Source organism: Nannobrachium achirus (genome assembly GCF_963921795.1).
Source record: "Nannobrachium achirus genome assembly, chromosome: 14".
NCBI lineage: Eukaryota > Metazoa > Chordata > Actinopteri > Myctophiformes > Myctophidae > Nannobrachium > Nannobrachium achirus.
The window spans coordinates 15,215,589-15,240,576 of record NC_137821.1 but is presented as its reverse complement, the minus strand read 5'-3'; the positions used below and the strand labels follow the sequence as shown (position 1 = coordinate 15,240,576).

The 24,988-nt window shown below is 43.3% G+C and overlaps 1 protein-coding gene across 1 annotated transcript in view; it reads right to left on the bottom strand.

Annotated features, from left to right (window-relative positions):
• The window catches only part of chrnb1 (cholinergic receptor, nicotinic, beta 1 (muscle)), a gene marked incomplete at its 3' end in the record, with an annotated part of 61,748 nt that extends 51,359 nt beyond the window's left edge, over positions 1–10,389 (bottom strand). Inside the window, exons 1-2 of the mRNA XM_080741398.1 lie at positions 10,258–10,389; positions 8,265–8,398 (exon numbers count right to left, since the gene is read on the bottom strand). Of these exons, the coding sequence (XP_080597524.1) occupies positions 8,265–8,398; positions 10,258–10,375 (252 nt within the window). The 5' untranslated portion in view covers positions 10,376–10,389. The remainder of the gene's footprint in view (positions 1–8,264; positions 8,399–10,257) is intronic.
• Positions 10,390–24,988: the final 14,599 nt, after the last annotated feature.

Sequence of the window (24,988 nt, the reverse complement as noted above, 5' to 3'; positions counted from 1 at the left end):
GTTGTATGGAAAGTCTCTGGGATTGTGGATTCGGGTGGACACTGCTGTGTTCTAGTCATAGACTGTAGAAGGGTTCTAGTATTGTTTCAACAAGTTGTGGATCTCTGCGGATGTTGCTGATTCCCAGCTGATTTCTGCAGTGCAGTGCTGCTGAATCCATGCGGCAGTTGTTGTTGCTAAGCTATTTTAATACGTTTGGGCTGTTGTTGTTGTTGCTAAGCTAATTTTATTGTGCCTTTGTAAAAGAAAAGAGAAGAAAAGAAGGAGGGTGCCTAACTTGGCTGAGTATTTCCGGCTGTTTCTGCTTTTTTCTATCGCTCAATTCATGTTCTTAGCTGCCAAACTAAGAAGCTGTGTTCTTGGCCAGGTTGTATGGGAAGTTTGAGATTGTTATTCTGGTAATCGCTGAATTCTAAACTGCTGTTTCAAGGTTCAGATTTCTTGCTATCGTTGCTGGTGCCTAGCTGATTTCTGTACTTTCAGTTGTTTGTTGCTAAGGCTATTTCAAAGGTGCTACAGGCTTGCTAAAGTTGCTAAAGGTAAACTCAGTATCATAGAAGTTGGCTGTGGCTACGGGCTAAATGCTAACTTATTTCGTGCCCTGGTGGGCCTTTACTGGGCTACCATGAGTTAAAGTAATCTCAGTCGTTGGGTTTGTCGATAACAATGTCAGTACTTTGCAACGGCGCGGGCCGTATCTGCTAGCGCGGAACAACAGGTTTAATGTACAGTCAGCTAGGAGCTAGCTGGTGGCTATTGCTAGCCGGCTATTACGGTAAGGATGCTGTTAGCTGGTAAATCAATGTGCTAGCCATGTCAAGGCATAGAGCGGCGGCCCGCGTGAAAACATGGCCCCGTAGCAAGTAATGAATCACGCTAGGAGGATTCAGTTTGTAGGTTGCAGGTGTCTGTAAACGGCAGCGTTCACCTAGCTTCTGAGCTAGCAACTCAGAACTCATGTAGCTAAAGAGGTTTGCTAATGTTCCGTAATGACTCTTCAAGCTGCATATTCCATGGGGGTTGCGTGTGTCCGTGGTCAGCAGCTACCTAGCATACAGGCTAGCAGAGGGTAGCGTCACGAAGCGAAGGGTGGCGCACGTTCTGCGCATACTGAGCGCATGGGTAATGTGGCTCTCTAGCATTCAACCTCCTTGTCACCTGGTCCGTTACGATTCTTTTTCGTTATTATATTATTTTATGTGCACGCGCAGTTCAATAGGGCAGGGATGCGCATGTATTATCAATGTCTATGCTTCGCTTGTGCCCACTGTTCAAGCTTAGCATACAGGCTTCGTTTGCTGTTCATGAGGATTTGCCTGGTCTCGGTTAATGCTAGCTTTGCCCAAGCTGCGGCTGCCTGCTGGCATAGCAGCTGATGAGGGCTGCCGATGCTACGCTTGGTGAAAACGCTAACATCTGTTTATGTTTGCAGCCCGGGCCAGAAACTGCCGCGTGTCTGTTGGCATCAGGGCGGCGTCGAGTGTGGCAGCGTTGAAGGTGAAGTAATTGGATAATATCCACTATCGAGCTGCCGTATTTGTTTCAATCTAAGGTATAGTTCTGGGTCACTGCGTATCGCACTGTATGTCCCCGTGGCGTTTCCGTAGCTGCGGCACTCGAGCTAATAATTACAGCTAGGGCTACTGCTAGTGAAAAATGACGAGTTGTTTATCGTTACAAACCATGTTAAAGCGGCTACAGGACTGTTGCTATCACGTTCACCATTGCAGCTCCAGGATAAAGGCTGCTAACGCCATGCTTTCTTTTCAGCTTCAGGCTAAAGTGCTACATGTCTGTTGCTAACATTACTTTATCACTACAGATCCATGCCGGAGCCGCGGCAGGCCCGCTACTACAGCATCATGTTATTATGGCAGCTTCAGGCTAAGCGGCTACATGTTCCACTAACAGTGTGTTTTATTCATAGCTTGTGCTGCGGCTGCTACATGACTGTTGTAACATCATGTTCTTGTCCAGGATTCTCCTTATCCGTTGTGCTGCTATCTTGGAGGCTAGAATGGTCACATCATGGTGCTAGTGGCTCCTATAGTTCAGCTATTGGTAGCTCCACTCAACTGCGGCGGCGTGCTAGCATAACTGCTAATAATTTCAGCTAAGGCTGATGCTTGTAAAATACTGCTTCATGTTTTCTTTCAGCTCATGCTAAAGTTAATACTTGTTGGTTGCTAACATTCTGTTTATTATTTCAGCTCCAGGCCGGAGTGGCTGCAGGCCCACGGCTACGTCATCAGGTTATCATGGCAGCTTTATGCTAAAGCGGCTACATGTTCCACTAATCGTGTTTTACGTTATAGCTTCTTGCTGCGGCTGCTCCATGTCTAACTGCTAACATGATTTCTATACTTTCAGCTCGTGCTGGAGCTGCTGCATAGCGGCTACAGCAGCAGGTCGCCATAGCAGCATGGCGCTGCAGCTGCTGAGGTTTCTGCTAACAGATTTGTCATTACAGCTCCAGGCCGGAGCTGCGGCATGCCCCTGCCACGGCATCAGGTTAGCATTGCGGCTTTGTGCTAAAGCTGCTACATGTTCCACTAAATCGCGTTTTTCTTTGTAGCTTCGGGCCACGGCTGCTACATGTTGCTGCTGACATCATGTCTGTCCTTTCGGCTTCTTGTTGGAGCCGCTGCATAGCGGCTGCTACAGCATGCCATCGTTGCAGCGTCGCGCTGCAGCGGCTGAGTGTTTTCTGCTAACATGTTTATTCTTATAGTTTCGTCCACTACTGTATAGTTCCATGAGACCAGTCAGGAGTCGGTTGGCACTGGAGAGGGCGTCGCTACTACAGCTTCCGCTGCTTCTGCCGCTGCCATGGGCTGCCAGCCTGCCCACCCGCCCGCCCGCCTGCCTGCCTGCCTGCCTGCACTGCCTGCCCTCCTGCCCGCCCGCCTGCCTGTCGGCCCTCCCGTCCGGCTGCCCGCCCACCCGCTACAGGGGTCCTCAATAGGCGGACCGCGGTCCATGTCCGGACCGCGGGGCACCTCCGACCGGACCGCGGCACATTACTGAGAAATCTCCGCACAGTTGTATCGGACTGACTGTGTGTGATGTGCGTTTGTTTGTGTGTGCGTGGGTGTGTGTATGTGCTCATTCGCTCAAACACATACACAGGCTCACAAGACACACCCCTCCGCCAATTTGCAAGCCCACAAAGCGTCGCGGATGCAACGTGCAGTGGGCATGCAGATCAAAGGTTTTCCTTCCCTCCGACGTCTGCTCTGCAGCTGCTCCCCCCTCCCCTCACCTCTCCACACACTCATGCCGCTCGCTGCCTGAAAAAAGTTGCTAAAACCTCTTGGAAACCATTGCTCCCACTGGATTAATAACTTAGAGATCTTCTACCTTTGGCTGTTCAATTGGAGAGGACAACAGCAACACATTAAAATCCACGATGTAAGGCTCCAACTGCTTGCATAGACGAGAAATGGTCGCGATGCGTGATCATGCGTCTTTAACAATGTGATGTGTCGTCACATATTATTGCCAGCTATCCTAGGCTGTGTTAGGTTAATAACTATGACTCGTTGACCGTGATTTGACCGGTCATTTGACATAGGCAATCACCAATCAGCACAGTCTGGCTTGTGCAGTACGTGTGTCAACTGAATGTCAAGTAATCCTCTCCCCCTCACGCTAAGTTCCACTTTATTTTCCATTCTGAACGACAAGCCTAATATTGGTATTGCATTTAGGCTCTTTAGTTTCCAATAATTAAACTATAAGCCAGTGTTTTATTGCTACACATTAAATGGTAAATAATGTAGCCTACTCTACATGCATAAATAATTATCCATCCATCCATCCATTCATCTTCAACCGCTTATCCGGCATCGGGTAGCAGGGGTAACATTTCCAACTGAGATTTCCAAAGTTCCTTAATAATAATAATAATAATAATAATAATAAACAATTCTAATGATTATAATAAACATACATACATACAGTACATACTGTATAAATGTATCTGCCTTATTTCGCCTTCGCCTTTTTTTCGGACCCGGACCTGTTTCAAAAAAATATTTCTGGACCTTCAAGATTTGTATTTGAGGACCCCTGCGCTACAGCATCAGTTAATGCTATTACCGCTGCTACCATGAGCATGAACCAGCGCTGCGTCGTGCTGGAAGCCTGGGGTGCCGGCCCATCTTCCGGGGGCGCTGTCAGGCTGTGACCGTCGTCGCCACCGCCAGGTCGCAAGGGAACATGGGAAGCTGCAGTTTCAGCACCAGCGGTGGGAACTCCATTCCTCTCGCCAGCTGCAGCTTTCCCAGATGCACTGAGGAGCCACACTCTAGCAGGTAAATAGCAACGCATTTGCTTGTTCGATTCTGTGAGCGTTCAGCCGCTCTCTAAGCTGCTAATAATAGGCAACCATAGTTACATAGCAGCGACTTACTTGTACTGAATGTTGGGCTTTAGCCGCTCTCTAGGCTTGCATAGCTTGCCTTTAAAGGTCAAGACGGGTATCTCGTGGAGATTCTTATATGTGCAGCAGCAGACTCTGCAGCAGAGCGCTCTGTGGGCTGCGAAAAATTTCTCGGTGATCCTAAAAGTCAGCGACCCTAGGCGTGGTTTCATTGCTATGGTCAGCTAAAGCTAAGATTGTATTTCTGCAGCAAGCACATGCGGTCACCAAGGACAGGCTTAAGATGTGACTAGCACATGGCCTCTGAAGATTGCAGCTCGCAGTTAAACCAGGGAAGGTACACCAGTGTCAGTCGCAGAACTAACTCTCCCTTCTGTCCTTTCATGTCCATGCTGAACACCGGGCTGTCTGCCCGACGTCCTCGTCACACGACCCCCGGAGAGAGCTGCTAGATTGGCGGCCCGCCCCTCTTCACTCTGCATTCTCTCCGGATCGGTGCAGCCACACCACCAGCACTTCTGGTGCCCTCAGCTAACTCAAGATCCTGCACGCCCAGCTATCAAGCACACATAACACAGGACTGACCGAAGCGTGATGGTTCCAAGCTGGAGTTGGACGCGCTTCAGTTAACGCTTCTGCTGCTGATGCTAATAGTGCTGCAGGCACTATTAGCAGGGTTGTTCCATAGGGTTTCACTTTGCTGCTTCTGCTGCGTTACTCGGGGCACGCGCCCCTGATAGGTTGCATGTTTTCTTTGCTGCTTCTGTTGCGTTACTCGGGGCTCGCGCCCCTGATAGGTTGCGGGCCACGATAAATTTTACGCTTTAATATTTCAATCATGCAAAGCTAGGTGGTTGCTGGGGTGTCAGTTAGGTAGGATGTATCAAGCTGTCTGGTGCTGAAATTATGAATTGAAGGTCTCATCGCTGCTTTTGGTTCTGCTGTCTGTATATATATTTTCAGTGTGCTGCTCCCGCTTTCACTAGGCTGTTTAGTATGGCTCGGTTAGATTCAGTATATCATTATAGTTCAGCAGAACCGCCTTCCTCACCGTTGGTTCGGTCTGCCAGCTGCTAATATTCTTACTTATTATTTGCTTTATCAGTATTAATAGCGTTCGGCTAGCGTTAATTCTTTTACTATTATTTTGCTTAGTAGTATGTATAGTAAGCCATGCAGGCGGTACTATTCTTACTTATTTCGCTTAGCAGTATTAATAGTAATTAATTCTACAGCAATAGGACAGGCAGTTCATAGTTGCCCCCGCAGTAATGATAATTCTTAATCGCTAGAGTCACAGCAGAGCTGCCTTCCTCGCAGTTGGCTAGCGATGGCATGGGATTCTGAGCTTTTGGCGGTTTTGGGGGTTTTGTAGTTTTGGGGGGTCTCGGGCCGTAGCTAGTTCGGGAGGCGGTCACAAGGGGGCGCGCGCGCGGAGGGGGACGGGACACTGGGTCCTGCCCCCCCCTTACCCAGGGTTCATAGGGAAAGCAGATGGTGGGTCTCAGTCTTGTTGCATAGCACTGCCCCGCCACCACCCCAGCTCCACCGTCAGGTTCTGCCTCGGATCCCCCGTGGGGGGTCTCGGGCCCGAACTCGCTGTAATAAGATATGCCCTCGATACTCATGGCAACATGAGGATCGTGGGTCAGCGAGTAAGGGCCCTAGGCAGAATCCATGCCAAACAATGCTTCACTTAGGATATAGATTCTATGCTGTCTTATAGTAGCACTTAAGGTAGGCTGCAATATGCTGCGCTTATATAGGCCTTAGATATTATGCTGTCTCTATAGTAGGGTGCTCAATATGCCATGCTGTTATGCTGTCTCTATAGTAGGGTGCTCAATATGCCATGCTGTATGATGCTTGCTTACTGCTTCCATTCTGGTCAATAAAGTATACCTAAACCCAAGTGATCGTCTCCTGAACTTGAGATCACAACAGCTGTGGCGCTCACCCGCGGCTGTGTGTGTGTGTGTGTGTGTGTGCGTGCGTGTGCGTGCGTGCGTGCGTGCGTGCGTGCGTGCGTGTGTTTACTTTGTATCTTGTAGGTACCAAATGTCCTAACAAGTGTCATACAATAGTGGAACTTGAGAAATAGACAATGTGAGGGAAATGTTCATGGTTGTTCCATGGTTGAAAAATATGTTTTTATTTCAGTTAGATTTCAATTAGTTACCATTAGGAAAAGATTCAGATTGGGGTTTTGGACCGGGTATTTAACCCATCAGAAATACCTACAAATGTCTTCTAAATCCAAATGGTTTTCTGAAAAACATTGTTTCTATACCTGTGGTGCTTAAAGTTTTTAATGTGAAGGACCCCTAGAATGATATGTATTTGACCACGGACCCCCCATCTCAAAATCCTTTGTTCCAGGGAAACAAAGATTTGAGTTAAAAATGTTTGGTTTAAAAGAATATATTTACAAAGATTCGCAAAAAAACAAAATCATGTTTTTTCAAAAATAGCAGACAAATAGCAGCACTCGGTGCCGCGCTATGAGCTTGTAGATCTGCTATTTTTGAACAGCCAAAGTATAAAAAAATAATGGTTAAAGTGGTTACGTGAGACAGATGCGTTCCCAGTCATACTGGATAAAGGTTCATTTTAGGGGTCGGAGGAGTTGTGCCTCATAGTGGTGTCACGCACCGAAAACAAGATGTATAAGCTCACAACACGTCAGCGTGTGCGTGCGTGTGCGCGTGCCTTTGTATGGGAAAGGGTTTGGTTGGTATGATTGACCGTCCATGGGGGTGCATTACTCCTCTGAAGCAGACCTGCTATTTAAAACCCAGGGAGGAATGTTGGGGCAGACAGCTGGTAGAGAGAGAGAGACAGAGAGACAGAGAGAGAGAGAGACTCACAGAGAGAGAGAGACAGATAGAGGACAGAGGGAGAGACAGAGACAGAGAGAGATAGAGATGTGAAAGAAGATAAGCCAACTACCCCCCCACCCCAACCCCAGCAGCTGATACTTCCTGTATGGAACCAGAAGAGCATGGCCACGAGTAATACCAGTGACGTTGCTACAGTATGTGTGAGAGAGAATGCTAACAGCAACATTGTGGTGTTATTGGGGGGGGGGGGGTTGAGCTTCCAAGTGGGTCAGCTTTCAAGATCGTTCCACTCCAGAAGTCAGGAACCCATGTGGCTTCCCCTCAAGTGTGACCGACCTTGATGGGAGGTTTAAGGGGAGAGCGGGAAAGAGAGTGTGTGCTTGTGCGCGGGTGTGTGTGTGCACCGTGCGTGTCCCAATTCCGGGCATCTCAATAGGTGAATATTTGGCACAAATAGGCAAACATTCACCTACTACAGTATCATGTAATTCATGCAATCCAGAACTTGTATACTCCATCTCAGATCTTCTGAGTGGTCTGGTCGGTCCACCCAATGGGTGGACAATGTACTCAACTACGAGTGAGTAAAGTTCATCTGTCAAAGTTGTACTTTGACAGATGAACAACTTTCATCTTATTTTATACTTTAGCCATTGAAAATTAGCAGATATACCAGCTCATAGCGTGGCACCAAGTGCCGCGCCATGAGCTTGTAGATCTGCTATTTTTGAAAAATCACAATGCTTCTGGGGGTCACTGGAACAACATATCTTGAGATGGGGGTCCTTGACATGAAAAGGTTTGAGAACCACCGATGACAGAAACATGACTTTTTCAAAATCCATAGATTCTAAAATGGCAGATTTAAATGAATACAAAGTAAACAGAAATAAATATTTCTATGAATGAACATTTTTCAATGTGTAAACGATTATGACAATTATGACAAAATAATTGCGATTATTTCAAATAATTGTGACATGCTTAAATACAAGCGTGTGCGGGTGTGGTGTGTTGTGTGTGAGTGTGTTGTCCCTTACCAAGCCGACGAAGGAGGAGAGGATCATGCCCACCCGGACCACCACCCTGCTTGTTGCGGTGGGAGCGGGCCGCACCTTCATGTTATAGCCGGCGAAGAGCTTCTTCATCAGAGTGTTCTCTCCCTCTGTGGCATCTGCAGGCACAGGAAGACATACAGTCATGGTTTTTGATAAAACTGGTTGAATTAGTCAGGGGATATTAATAAAACCTGGGAATAAACTTGTTACCAAACGATTTCTTCACCTATTTGTTCGTAAAGGAACACAAAGATTGAAATTGATAGGGTAATTCTGGGTCTCATTCACTTACTATACACTAAACTATAAGGGAACAAAATTACTCCCAAAAAATATGCTTCAAGTGGGATGTGAGGGGTCTATGAATCCATTGCAAGCATTTGTTTTGCACAAAAAACATTAATTGGGCTAAAAATAGCCCAAAAGAAACAATGGTTTAGTGATGAGTAATCACAGTTTTTGGGGTACATTTTTAGTCCAAGGAATGTTTTTCGTGCAAAACAAATACTTACAATGGATTCATAATAAAAAACACCTAGGTAGACCCCTCACATCCCACTTAAAGCATATTTTTTGGGAGTGATTTTTTCCCTTATAGTAGTGTATAGTAAGTGAATGAGACCCAGAATTATCCTAGCTGTCAAAGATTCTCCAAGGGATTTTCAATCTTTGTTAGATATGTTACTAGAACACATTGGTGAAGAAATCTTTTGGTAACGAATTTATTCCCAGCTTTGACAGGTATTCTGATAATATCCCCTGACTAAATACTTTATTAGCAGGCATCATCGTCGTCAATATGTCCATACATGGACACATGTGGCAACAAGACTTGTTGTCCGTGGCAAATATTAGATTTTGGTTTTACACATCAGTATGATGTTCTTCTGATTTTGATCACAAGACCCAATTACTGAATGTCAAGTCTCCAGGTTTTCTTCTGAATATGTACAGTATGACACTGATTTACTATGACACCATGTATGGCACGTTAATAGTTATGACACCATGTATGGCACGTTAATAGTGCACCAGTACAGTGGTTCTCAAACGTTTTATTGTCAAGGACCCCTAGAACTCTGAGAGTACACTCTTAGACCTGTAATGGTCATCTAGGGCAGTGGTTCTCAACCTATGGGTCGGGACCCCCAGGGGGGGTCCCCAAATTATTTTGGGGGGTCCCCAATTTTTTGGGGGGGGGGTCCCCAGATGATTAACTTAATGTGCAACATTGTTTTCTCACTCAACAGTAAACAAACCAACAAAGTTTGCGTTGCAAGGCTTTGTGAGCATGTAGATCTGCTATTTTCACAATAGAACCGTGTTCAACAAAATGTAACTCTTAGTGCTCGTAGGGTGGGGGGGTCCCCAGTTAAAATATGATTCTTTTGGGGGTCGCGGCCTGAAAAGGTTGAGAAGCACTGATCTAGGGCTAAAGGAGCGGTATCTATCCATTTTATATGTCCATGGCAAAAATAGTTTTGACAGAAATGTGCACCACAGGTCAGCATGGCAATGATCCCTGTTTATTAGTCAGCAATGTAAATGGCAAGAGTTACAGTTAGACAAAAAAAAGTCCTGGCGACTTGTTTCCATTGTGGTCAACAATAGGATGGTAGGATGCAGTGCAGGGCAGGCCTGGGTGCCATTATGTCCAACTTTTGCTTCAATTACCATTCACAAACGAATAGGCAGATATAAAAAAACTGGATCAGGCAATCAGGCAAAAGCTGGATTTTTATGCATTTGTGATTTATTATTGGGCAGCCTTGCAGCCTGGAGTGTCCATCCATTATCAGGGGATGTTGACCGCAGTCATCTCATTTCTTCATGTTGTCGCCACCGCAGAATGGCTGCGGCTGCTAAATGCTAAATAGCTAAATACTGTACAGACAGACAAACTGATTGATTGATTCATTAATGTAATCAAATGCTGTGGAGTTGGAAGGATCTAGCATAATGTATGTACCCGGACCGTAACAGCCTTGTGAGTGCCTGACTGTCACCAGCCCTGTGAAGCAAGGGGCCTGTCTGTCCAGACAGAATGACCCCTCACACCCGCTGGCATAACTGTGCGTTCCCCTCCTTCCCATGTTGGAAGGTTGGAAGCATTTATAATCAGCGGCTCCGGTGGTGACACAGCATTCATCATCACGTCTGGCACAGCGGTGGCCCCTCCAGGATCGGGCCTGACAGGAATAAATGACAACCATCACCCGGGAAGTAAGCACCTCCATTAGCTAGCTAGGCCAGCGGACGCATGGCAGCCAGAGAGAAGGGGTGGGGACTAGGGAGGTGGTCTGGTCCACAGACATATAAAGGTAGACGCCTCCTCCAGTGTCAAATGGTACTGACGGCGTTGGTAAAAGTGGACTGGCAAGCTTCCGGATTTCTGAAGGACGGATGCTTGGTAGGCCAATCAAATACGGGACTCCCTCTTTCCCACTGCAGGGGGCAGAGTGCCCTTCCACAGTTCCAGCTTGTCAGTCCTCTTTTACCAACACCCAGAGCTGGAGGAGGCGTCTACCTTTATATGTCTATGGTCTGGTCGCTAAGGCTTAAACTTTTGATTATTTTCTTTTGCGAATTATTCTATGAATTAGCTTTGCGATTAATTGATGAATGAATCAAATCGTTTGCTTAGCTTGTAGGCTAGCTTTTGCTGGCGAAGATATGGTTAGAGAGGAAAAAAGGAGTGCAAAAATAGCGATTCATAAGATCTAAAGAAAATATTTAAGAAAACATTATACCCAAATGAACTATATTGTTAAAATTATAATCAAATAAATTGATTAGTTCAATAAACCATATAGTGGTCATGATGTCAGGCTCACAATGAATCCCTTCCTTTCTCTACTCCCCCTGTGTTTACAGTAGAATCAAGTAAGAAAAGCATGCAAGCAACAGCACCCTGATGCCAAGGAGGAACTATACTATACTACAGTATACTGTACAAGGGAGGTTACAGTAATAACTTGAATAATTATCAACCCACCTCTAAATTGTCCTGTCTGGCAATGAGGAAACAAGGGGAGAAACTAAATGGCTGTCTGGGAGTGGGACTATAAATTGCCCTTGTTAACAAAGTGTGTGTGTGTGTGTGTGTGTGTGTGTGTGTGTGTGTGTGTGTGTGTGTGTGTGTGTGTGTGTGTGTGTGTGTGTGTGTGTGTGTGTGTGTGTGTGAGAGAGAGAAGACTTATCATTTAATGCAGTCACTACTGACTTAGTACCCTGAAGCTAGAATTAAGTCAAAAGTATTTTATACTACTAAGGACTTGGTAAATGGTGCATTTAGCAAGCACTTTACATAGATGGTACATTCGTACATTCATTGTTCTCTGTACATGTTCTGTACATATTCAGATTGTACTGAAGGTACTGCTAAATGGATTACAGTTGTGTGTCACTGTTCAGCCAGTGGTGTCTGAGGCCCCGGCTACACAAGAATGAATCTTTTTCTAAACGCACATTTTCGTATATCCGTATAGAAAGAATCCAGGTCCACACAACAAAAAGATCTCGGTCCACAAAGTCTAATACTTTGTATAGTTAGGCATAGTGTAGCATGAATAATAATAATAAGTTGGATGGTCTCAACGGGTGCTTTTATTTTCTCTTCACACAGATGAAGCAGCATTTGACACCGTGAAAACTATATGACAATATAGAATAATTATTACATCATTTCATCGTTTCACTCAAACAATAAAGTCTGTGCATATCAATCACTTTCGATAATTCAATAATTCAAAAATAAAATAATTCAATTATAATGCAGTGATTCAATAGATCAAACCAACAAATTGGCCACGCAAAGAAAACAAACAAAATACACCATAACCCAAAATGAAATACCAAACAAATACAATTAATTAACTCAAACTTAAATAAATCAAACCTAAAACAACAAAAAAACAAAGAAACAATCCTGTACCTCACTCTGCTAACCGGGGGTGCTAGGTCTGTACAGAAAGCCACCTTTAAAGGACAACGTTTTTTACAGCAAGGGTTCATATTTTAGATTGTAATTAGAGAAAAGATTAGTGTTAAAAGGTTTTCATTTACTCCTTTCTATCATTTTAGCGATTTTAATGACTTTGATTTCAGTGGGCTAAATATGTCTTTTTAGACACAATAAGCCCATTCCCAAGATGCACCACAGTCTTTCATGGGCTTTTCTCTAATTACAATCTAACATATGAACCCTTGTTGTAAAAAAAAAACAAAGTTGTCCTTTAACTTCTGGCATTGGTGCCACAAACAATCAGCAACAGCATTGCAACAGGCACTGTGAACAACATGAACAGCTTCACTCAAACTGAGACAACATTCCTTAATCAATTGAGTGTAAACATTGCTTAGGCCAACAAACAAACATTTCATACCTTTCATGCTCAAACACATGCTGCTGTGCTTCTTCACCTGCAGTGTTTGCGTGTGAGAGTGAGAGGCTGAAGCTAGAATGTGTCAACTATATAGGTTCTGGTGCGGCAACAGGAAGTTCCAAAATAAAGTTACAGGATGTTTCAAAATAAAGTAAACAAAATAAGCAACGAAAATAACAAATAACTTTCAAATTAAATAAATAATTGTAGTTAAAAATAAAAGTGTCGCAGACACTTACACATAGATAAACACATGCTGTAGTTCTGGAGTACTGCAGAACAGAACATAAAATCATAGAAGACCTCATCAGAAAAAAACTTGTTTGACCTACTAGCCTTTTCTTTGCAGGACAAAGAGTGGGATTTTTTTTTTCTTATTTCTGATTCGCTTAATCTATCTATAAATGCGACAAATCTCTGTCTGTCTGTCTGTTTGTTTGTAATCCGCGTATCTCGAGAACCGTTCGTCCCACCGGCTTCAGATTCGGCACGCGCGTTCCCCGCCGCGGCGCGGAGTGCAGTGCCGGGCCTCGACCCGACCCGACTCGCGGTTTTCCGAAACCGGCGCGAAACGTTCGGAATCTCCTTATGCGGAGCTGATTGTTGACATCAGGCTGTTCCGGAGGAAATCGGCGCAAGCGCTGAGTCATTGTGACGTCACTTCATAAAAGGCTCTGACATCACGTACGCCACATGAGTGAGAACCCTTCTTCCCACCGGCACGCGCGTTCTCCAGATATGGGCATAAAGTCTGACATCAGAGTTTTCTGCAACCGGTACTGTGTGTGCAGAGATCTTCATATATGGGCATAAGTGGACAAAGACAAACAGATGGTCAAAACGGGTCCTATGACAACAGGTATATTGGGGTTTGCATTAAAGGGTGGGGCATTCATGGGGTTTGCATTAAAGGGTGGGGCATTCATTCCCTATTTCAAATTCGGCACGTGCGTTCCCCACCGCAGCAGGTAGTGCAGTGCTCGGCCTCGACCCGACCCGACCCGATACACGATTTTCTGGAACCAGCACGAAAGGTTCGGATTCTGATGTCTGACATCAGGATTTTCCGGAACTGGCACTGTGTCTGCATAGATCTCCATTTATGGGCATAAAATGGATGCAGACAGACAAATACAGATATCTCCATATATGGGCATAAATGGACACAGGCAAACAGATGGTCAAAGATCTCCATATATGGGCATAAAGTGGACGCAGACAGACAGATACAGATATCTCCATATATGGGCATAAATGGACACAGGCAAACAGATGGTCAAAACGGGTCCTATGACAACAGGTATAATGGGGTTTGCATTAAGTTTGTCTCCTCCTCCATCTGTTTGTCTGTGTCCCTTTATTCCCATTATGGAGATCTCTGTATCTGTCTGTGCCTCCGACTGTGTTGCAGACACAGTGCCGGTTCCCCCTTTAATGCAAACCCCATTATACCTGTTGTCATAGGACCCGTTTTGACCATCTGTTTGAAAAAGCGACAGAAATCTCATATATGGGCATAAAATGGACGCAGATAAACAGATATCTCCATATATGGCATATATGGGCATACAATGGATGCAGAATCACAAAGATCTCCATATACGGGCATAAAAGGGACACAGACAGACAGATACAGAGATCTCCATATATGGGCATAAAATGGACGCAGATAGACAGATATCTCCATATATGGGCATATATGGGCATAAAATGGACCCAGAACTATAACTGCAGTGATCTCCATATATGGACATAAAATGGACACCGACAGACAGACAGATACAGATATCTCCATATATGGGCATAAATGGACACAGGCAGACAAATGGTCAAAACGGGTCCTATGAAAACAGGTATAATGGGGTTTGCATTAAAGGGCGGGGCATTCATTCCCTATTTACATTGTTCCGAGTTGGCCAGGTCGCCGACTAGACGCTGGGCCGCCCGAAGGGCGGCCCAGAAATCTCATATATGGGCATAAAATGGACGCAGATAAACAGATATCTCCATATATGGCATATATGGGCATACAATGGATGCAGAATCACAAAGATCTCCATATACGGGCATAAAAGGGACACAGACAGACAGATACAGAGATCTCCATATATGGGCATAAAATGGATGCAGATAGACAGATATCTCCATATATGGGCATATATGGGCATAAAATGGACCCAGAACTATAACTGCAGTGATCTCCATATATGGACATAAAATGGACACCGACAGACAGATATCTCCATATATGGGCAAAAATGGACACAGGCAGACAAATGGTCAAAACGGGTCCTATGAAAACAGGTATAATGGGGTTTGCATTAAAGGGCGGGGCATTCATTCCCTATTTACATTGTTCCAAGTTGGCCAGGTCGCCGACTAGCTTAGCTGGGCCGCCCGAAGGGCGGCCCAGCTTCTAGTTGTAAATAATTTACATAATAAAGAAAGAACATATTTTCCATTAAATAACAACGTGGATGCTGGCATAGAGTATATAAGCCAGTATATCACAACTAATTCATAAAACAACATTGGAAACACTGTGCTGCAGTGCCTTTCACGTTTCTATTCCCCACGTAGCCTCTTCAGGAGGCTTGGGGTGATGCACGCCAAAATTGCTGGCTCCAAGTCGTCCTTTGTGGTGATCATGCCAGTCCTGCTTGTCCCGCTGGCCAACAGTCACGATGATCTTCTGTTGTTCCTTCTGTCAATTCCATCCTGGATAATTTGCTGGATGGTAGCGTCAAGTGTAGACACTACCATCCACTTCAATTGAGAATTATATATTTTATCTTTATATTTATCTTCTTTCCCTTTCCCTTAAGGTTTTAAGGCCTTCTCGATTAAACCCTACAGCCCTTTTTTTGATGACAGCAGGTAAATGGCAGCGACACACACACGAATCCTTGCAGGGCCTCCGGTCTCTTAGTCTAAAAAAAACTAAAAACAAAGATGACGTTAGACATTGTTACTGAGAGAGAGATAAGTAGGGCAGTAACAAGCATGACATTTTACTTGACCATTAATTGTCACACATATAATTACAATTAACGATTTCATTGTAGTTTTGTCAATGAACATTGGGACTAGGGCTGCACGATATGGACCAAATCTCATATCTCGATATTTATGAAAGATATTTCGATATTGATACGATATATACGATATTACTGTACACAATTTCATATTCAATATTCTGTGTTGCAACAGTGAAAACTAAGCATTATAAAAAACTGCATAATAATAAGTCAATATCACTCTTGATTTTAATTGCTATTGAGTTCCCACACTTGCTATTTTGATAGTTGATGTGTACCAAAAGGCAACGAAATGGGCAAAGATATGGGCAACGATAAAGGCGATATGGGCAACGATATGGACGAAATATTGCCCAGGGTGATGTATTGCGATATTGTTGCCTTTCACAATACTGATATTGCGCATGGTCATACTGTACCTCGATAATGATACGATAACCATATATTGTGCAGCATATACATAGAAATACCATTTCTGTTTGCACATGGCAGACAAATACATTTATTTACAAAGAAATTACTGCCCCAATAATCAATATACAAAACAAGGCATACCTGCTTGAAATCATTATTAACTATAACATTTTGTGAAAAAGAATTAGTCTGGGACCATTCCCTGATCAGGAACTCATGGCATGTAAAGGATTTATTTTACAATCAGTAAAACAAGTCTTGCAGTATTATAATGTACTGTATGTAAGTGCATTGAATTGGTAGGTAGTGGCCTAGTGTTATATAATGTTGTGCTCATTTCTAAATTAAATTAAATTCAAACCAAATCTATGTAGAGTACCAGGCCCGGACAGATTAGTCTGGGAGTCAAATACTTCTATTTTCGGGGGACTATCAACTATGTTGGTGTGGCGATAGCACCATACAGTGCCACAGATGCAAATTAACTAATAGCTATGCCGGGGTGCGACAAATTCAGCGTAGCGTTAGTTCATTGGGACACGGAAAGTTACATGCCATCTCCAGACCCTCCTCATTAATTTGCTAACAGTTAATTTATTCATACTCCCACAAATGCAGTCTGTTCATTCTCATTCACTACAAGCTAACTCTTACCCACAGTAAATCTCAGGCGATTAATTTAAGCAGTCCTCTAGTATGTTCATTTAGCTGTACAGCTGTCGGTGTTCAAAATTCCCTCCTCCTCCTATTGAATGTATAGTTACATTTGTCAATGGTTGATTGTGGATTGTACTGTGTTTCTATGGATTATTATATGTGATATCTTAAATCATGCAACTGATGGTTCAATGTTAAGTGCATGTAATAACTACAGGTACAGGCCTATATTATGCTTTTCTCTGGGGGGGGTTGTGATCAGATCATCATCTGATCACATCATCTCATGATCAAGCAGGTAATCTGTAATATTACACCAGAGCCCAACCGCCAAAATAAACGCAATATCATTGCAATAAATAGTAAATGGTTATTCATGAATAAATGGTTAATGGTTAATTCTGAGCTGAAGTGTCTAAATGAAATACGTCATGCATTTGCCATATAGGGCTAGAGATGCAAATGAACTAATAGCTATAACTATGCCAATATCGCATGCGACAAATATGTTATGCGTTGTCTCTTGGCAAAAAAATGTATAACTTGTTGCAAGCGTTTTCCATGCAAAAGTGTCCATGAACCTTACCGTATCCTCTCAAAGACTCAAACGGTGTCTCTTCAGAAGAACAGCCGTGGTCACAATCTGGAACGAAGCACTGTACCATTTCTGCAGTTTCTCTTTTAGTTTGATGAAGATACGTTAAAACGCAGCCCCCACCAAGTAATGAAGTCCTTTTCCAAAAGAAAACGAGCATGGGCGTGACGCATGTTAGACGCGCTGAGCATCAGCCGCGTTACTGTGAAATGTATTCGTTGGGTTTGTTTGACTCGTCTCTAGCGAGTCTCTTTGGGTAAATGTGTACATTTCCACCTTTAGTCAATGCTTCATATCCATAGGAGTAAAATCGCCGACGTGGTCTATTTATTTTTGGAACACAGTTCTTATATGAGGCGATTTAAGATTCTCCTATGGCAGGGGGTTTCAACTGATTTTAACCCAGGGACCACCATCCTGAGCAAACTGGGGACCACCACTATTGTGTCGGTGGGTCCATCATAGACCCACCTCACACAACAATAGTGCAGTTCTCAAAGCATTTTATTAACAGCCCAAGTCTTCTCTCAAAATAGTATTATTCACAGTAAACAAGAAAGAAGAATAGCAAATAAAAGTAAACAAAAATTACTTTTAACAAAAAAAGAAGAAATATTTTCTGAATGCATGGCCAAGGACCACCTGCAATACCACTAAGGACCACCAGGGGTCCGCGGACCACCGGTTGAAAAACCCATGCCCTATGGGGATTTCAATAGAAAATAACAATGTGAACCCGGGTAATAGCGTCAGACTTCAATAACCACTTTACCACTCAACCTGAGGCCGATTCTACAAATGCCTTCTAAAGCTGTGGATCTCAAACTTTCAAAATGTTGTAAGTAACTTTGAGGACCCCCCTAGGTGTCCGGGACCCCCTGTTGAAGACCCCTGCTGTAGGTAGCACAGCTGTAGGTGCCAACATGTGCTCCTCCATCCCCCTCTCCTGACTACCATATTTTGGTTTTGGTATTTTGGTTTCTGAGCCTGTATTGACAGAACAGTATGCAAACCAAAGAGACATGAAACAAGAGAGAACAGGGGAGTGGGGACTGGAGTGACAGGCAGCAAATGGTCTACTGGGGGGGGGGGGGGGGGGGGGGTATTGTTATGGCTATTTAATGGTTTTTAAAGTACAGATCGACATGAAACGCCTGACTTGACCTTGCAATGACGTTTAGCCAACACAAATTAATCAAGTACATTTGTTTGCATTTGAATGACTATGGAGAACATGGCATACACAATTAAATAATTAAAAAGAATGAAAATATGAAAAATATGTCTGAAGCTGTGAATAAACAACATTATGAGTATTAACAGTGGTATATGGACATCGATTCCATTTACATTACCAGCGACTGTCTACAAAACCCTGAGGAAGACGGTTTAACAGTCAAAACGTTGGCTGTTTAAATAGGCTACATTATTTGCATCCTAGCTGAAGAGCTGTGCGGCCTATATCTTTTTTTAATAATATTATCTGTGGTGGTCAGCACCACTGACTTGAAAAGAATATATAGTGAAATTTGGTCAAAAGTGATTAAAGTATCACATGCTTGAAAGTAGTCTATACTGTAGGGGCGCGGATGGCATAGTCACAGTGCATAGGTGCACATCACATAATATAGGCTAGGCTCTAGAGCCCAACAACCTTTGCTGTGTGTCACTCTCTCTCCAAGTTTCTCAAATGTACTATCTAATCCAAATAAAGTCAGAAAAGCTACAAAAATATCTTAAAAAAAAGAAGAAAAAGAGAAAGTCTATACTGTAGCTTGTACTCTCTTAAAAAGAGAAACCTGCTCTCTTTTGTGTCCCACATCCCTGAAAGAAACTGCAACATAATTGACTCATTGTTGCCACTGAGGAAGTTCCAGAACTTGATTTATAATCAAGAAGGGTTTATTTACAGGTACCAGCAGCCAAATGCTGGGGTACAAGCAGTGAAATGTTTTCAATAATAGCAAATGTACAAGCTCACAGCGCAGCATGGAGTGATGCGCAGTGAGCTTGTAGATCTGCTATTTTTGCTGTACTTTTGCTGGGGACCCCCTCGTATTCCCCCCAAGGACCCCTGGGGGTCCTCGCACCCAATAATATTGCTTTTGCTGTAAGCCATTGGGAACTTTAATATTGTTTTTAGATTGTTATCATTTGATCATCAGAGCCCTCTATTGGAGAGTTGCGTCATCTACGTTCACTTCCTGGGGCCAGGTCTTCTACATCAGTGGTTCTCAACCTTTTCAGGCCGCGACCCCCCAAATAATCATATTTGAACTGGGGACCCCCCCAGCCCCCACCCTAACGAGCACTAAGAGTTGAGGCATTACATTTTGTATAACACGGTTCTATTGTGAAAATAGCCGATCTACATGCTCACAACGCCTCGTTGCCAGGTGTTGTGAGCATGTAGATCTGCTATTTTCACAATTTCTGCCTCTAATATTTGACAATTTGGCAAATGTTTAATTTGTCATTTTAGAGCTAGGCCTATAAAAAGTCCTTAAATTGTTACTTTAGAAATGTACATAGGCTATACCTCTATATACTTAAACGTTATGCTGTTTTGTTTACTGTTGAGTGAAAAAACAATGTTGCACATTAAGTTAATCATCTGGGGACCACCCAAAATCATTTGGGGACCCCCCTGGGGGTCCCGACCCACAGGTTGAGAACCACTGTTCTACATAAACATCCGTGACCGTTGGAGAATAGTGACAAAGCACTGAACCAGAAGTTTACGGAATGCATTGGAATCTATGGGGAAAAAGTGACATTTCCAGCGAACATGAACCACGTGACCGGCGCGGTTTCTGACCCCGCATTGGCAGAACTCTCTATACAAGGCTCTGAATGTGATGCTTTGGTTGTCCAGGGATGCACTGCTACACAATATACTACAAGGACAACAGTTCCCGTCACAAGGTGTGACATTCATTCGGGGTCCTTCATAGCTGACAATAGAAAGCTGGCTCTTAGTGGGATGTTTGACTTGGTTTTAAAGGGATAAGTCCCTGTGGGTGCCGTTTGACTGTAATCAACACTGATCAATGAAGGTGAACTCTAAAAGAGGAATGAGTCAGTCCACCAGGGGCGTCAATTGGGTATGGCAGGGGTACGCAGCTGCCATACCCTGGGTCCAGGGGGGGAAATAAAAGTTGATTTTAAATATCCACATCCATGAATGTCTCTTTGTCTATCTGCGCTGGTCATTATGTTGTTAAACTACAGTAAAATAACTACAAATGCAAAATTTAACATAATGGTCACTTTAACAAGGTATTATAATTATATTCTCCACACTTGTATTCTCCCCATCTTGTATTCTCCCCAGGTTCCGGAGGTCAGCTGCACAGGTGCAATGCATTATTGTTAAAATAGCCGATCTACATGCTCACAACCTCGCAGTGCGAGGCGTTGTGAGCATGTAGATCTGCTATTTTCACAATAGAACCATGTTATCCAAAATGTAATGCCTATTTTCCATGAGGACTCCCATCTTTGCCATACCCTAGATTTTGCTGAACTGACGCCACTGCAGTCCACTGACAAAAATGCTCAAATACACAGGCCTTTTCTTATTAAACCACCTGCTTATAGGCCTACTTCTGCTGCTATTTTGACAATTGTCACCATTTTGTTGACAATTTGTGATGCCCACAATAGGTTAGGTTACTTGAAAGTGCATGTTTTTCTGTGTTGGAGTTCTTCTGAGCCCACTAGTATGCCCACACACTTAGCATCACACCCATCATACCCTTATGCTTTAAATAAAACACTACTTTTCACTTTAATAGGTATTGTGTTAGTTTGAAGCTGAGGCCTGCAAACATTTTTCAATCAAATGAAACAGATGAGCCTACATGATTATTCAACTTCCTTTCTGCATAGTAGGCCTATTGTGTTCTGTCTGTCATTCAATGTTATGAGTTAAAAAAAAGGATCTCAATGTAAATAAACTACTATGTGCTTTCCTGAGCGTATACCTTTAGTTGACCTTGCACCAGTGGCAGTGAACCACTGAAGTGTCATGAAACAGTACCTTTTCCTATGCAAACTTCAAATAAATTATTCAATCAATCAATGTCTTCTTCATCATCATAGGACGGTGTCGCGACCCGGGAAATAGCGGATCAACAAGGTGGCAGTGCATTGATTGATTGATTGATTGATTGATTGATTGAAGAGTTTATCAGCAGTTTACAATAGAAAAAAGTTTCATGACAGCGCAAATCACTGGTACCAGGCCAACTAAAAGGAGATCCTAGTAAGCTTTACGGCTAATTTACACAGGAACCACTTTATGTATCTCATATTTGGTTTCATTTGTACACTGTCAGAGTTAAGAGGAGACCTTGAAATGTGAACGTTTGAGGAAAAACTGCAGTAGCCTGCAGACACAGTAGCGGAGTAGCCTACAGTAGGCTACTATGTTATGTTTGACATGCTCTCTTACCTCCCAGCGCGCACAGGGTCAACACGCAACACACCAACAGGAGAACGTCCAAGCTCTTCGTCATGGTGACGGCCGAACTGTGAACTCCAACAAGCCGCTTCTCTTCTCTCCCTGAATCCAAGTTATTAGTCAACGGCCGGCCGGTTGTTGTTCCCCCCACAGTGCGACTACTATCCTGGCATTCGACTTCTTGTTCTGTTCAGTCCACTCCTGAGTCCTGAGTCAGAGAGAGTTGTTGTTGTCTGTCAGTCAGTGAGGCTAGGCTGCAGGCAGGCATGCAGTGCAGGCCAGCTGAGCCGCGGGGCAACTGCTGTTACTGTCCGCTCACATTACCCCCCACTGGGAGGGGCAGGACCATGCCTACTGCTGAGAGGTTACACACACTAGGCCTATAGCTTGTGAAGAGTTCTGGTTTTGTTATTAAAGGTAGGGTATGTGATATTTATTCGTTAAAATAAATGTTAAATCTCCCAATAGTTTAGGCTACACTATAGTAATCATTCATGAGGCTGCCTGGAACTAAAGCACTATAAAATTGAAGCTGATAAATAGGTAGGCCTACTGATTGACTGAAATTGACAACCTACCTGAAAATCTATTTTCAATTAAAGAGCTGGAGAGACACAGAGACTATACTGAACCAACACTTTATAGCAGGGGTCTCAAACTCAATTTACCTTGGGGCCGCTGGAGGCAGAGTCTGGCTGAGGCTGGGCTGCAGCCTCAGTGCACATGCACATGCCGCAGCCTCAGCGCACATGCACACGTGCGCAGCAATTTGTGCACATGCACCAATAAAACAAATTAGTGTTTGATTATTATACTGTAGTTTCATACCAGTCTAACAACTACTGTATCAGTCTTCTAAAATGTCTTTTTTATTTTTTTAACACAAAATAAGATGAACAAGGACCCTGGTGTAAACAAGTTGTGTTTAACTTATGGAACATGTACTGTACTGTTAACTGTACTGTATTATTAACTGTTTTGTGGTTCTATAAAACTTGCGGGCCGCACTAACATTAAACTTTCATATTAAGGTGGGGGCCACAAAATATCGTCTCGCGGGCCGCAAATGGCCCCCGGGCCGCCAGTTTGATACCCCTGCTTTATAGCAATTGTAGCCTACTAGAGGGTCGCGGCCCTTCGGGCCGCTCACATCTAGTTAAAAAAAATAAAAATAAAAAAAATAAAAAAATAAATAAAAAAAAAGTAAAAAAAAAAAAGTGAAAAAAAAAATTGGGGGGGGGGGGGAACTATAATGGCGGAACTATTGTGCCGCAGCGCACGTTTCCGGTCGGACATATTTGACCGGCGGACTTTTTTATACAGAGGCAAAATATGAGGGTAATAACGAATACAACTGTATACAGAGGTTTGGAAACGACATCTTGCAAAGGTGACATGGGTGTTTGAATTTTTAAGCTATATTTAGTACATATGTAGTACATCTTGGCCAAGTGGTTTGGTATTTAAGTTAGCGATACATGACCCGGAAGTAGATCACTTACTCTTTTGTAATATAAAGATGTAGGCCTAATGATTACCCAATATTTAACTTGACAAAAATAAAATGGCTAAAAGGCAAGTCTCTTACTAAAGGCTACAAATATAAAATGTCAAGAAATGGGCCAGACCTAGGCCTAAAAAACATTTTGTTTTAACCAAAAAATTACAACTCGTCTTACCCTATAGGCCTACATTCAAGTCCAACATTCTTGTCAAATTCATTGATAAGTCTGCACAAAGTTTTCTTCATGATTTTTAAGAATCATGCGACTGTAAACTGAGATTCTGATGCTATTAAAGCCCTATATTAATTTAGCTACCTGGGGGTCCCCAGAGCAGAGCACACTTTGAGAACCATTGAGTTAGAATAGACAGACAGGTCTGGGCAGACATGGGAACATTATTATCCTTAGTGTCACTCAATCAATTGGATGAAGATATAGACAAATGGTACTAAATAGCATTACAAATGGTTATTTGGCTCATATTATCATAGGAGAACCTCATTTGGTGCTACCTATCTTAAAGGTGCTATAATACATAACACCTTTGTCAAATGGTGCTATAGAGGTGTCTAAACTAGCAAAGAACCAGAGAATCCTTTGCAGCAACATGTCTATATTGCAGTGTTTCCCAAATGTTTTAGTTCAAGATCCAAAAGCCAAATCAGGTGTCTCCCTGGGACCCAAATGAGTGAATATAGCCATATCTACAAGCTTACAACGCGCCACATTGTGATGCGTTCGTTGTAGTACACGTAAAAATATAATATATTTACAGGCATTGACACTAAGGTTTGTCCATTTGCCCCCGGCAGGTAAATAAAACTCTCGGGCAGGTGAAGTTGCCCGACCGGGCAAGTGCTCATTTGAGAGGGAATGCAACAACTGTCTATAAACACAACACCAGATATCTGTCTAAACACCTGAATGTGGACAGAGCTGTCTTCTGTTCTGTGGAATGTAAAATAAGAACACTGTTTACCTATAATGTGCTGTTTTTGCTGTTGCTACACTTAAAAATATAAAATAACAAATGTGAACCCATACCCATTTTTTTATCGCACAGCCCCAGAAAGTTAAAAAAAAATTAAATTGAAGAGTAATTCACATTTTACCTATCATTTTATAATGGACGAGTTCGGGCAAGTGGGCATGACCTTTGGGCAAGAAGAACATGACCTGTTGTTGCCCGACGGGCAAGTGCCAATGAGACCTTAGTGTCAACCCCTGTATTTACTCATGAGTCATGACTCATGATAAAAATGGGTTTGTGACCTGAAAATGGATCCCTTCCCGACTCCCAACCCATAGTTTTGTGTGTATAGAGGGTATGCGCGTGACATCATCATCATACCAGGAAGTTATGCAGGAACGCCTACTGAGTGGCAAAAAACTACTTTCTGGCCTTGACAGCCCATACATCCAAACAGAAACGTCCTATCTGATTATATTAAACAACATTAAATGACGTTAAACTCATTTTGCTACTCACTTTGCCACTCGATTTGCCACTCAATATGCCATTCACTTTATGCATGCGCATACCCTCGATTGTCAGGGCATGAGACAAACTGTCCCCGGCTTGCTGCTTCAGTTATAGCTTGTGGATCAGTCTATGGTCAGAAGTCACTGTCATAAGATATAAATGAT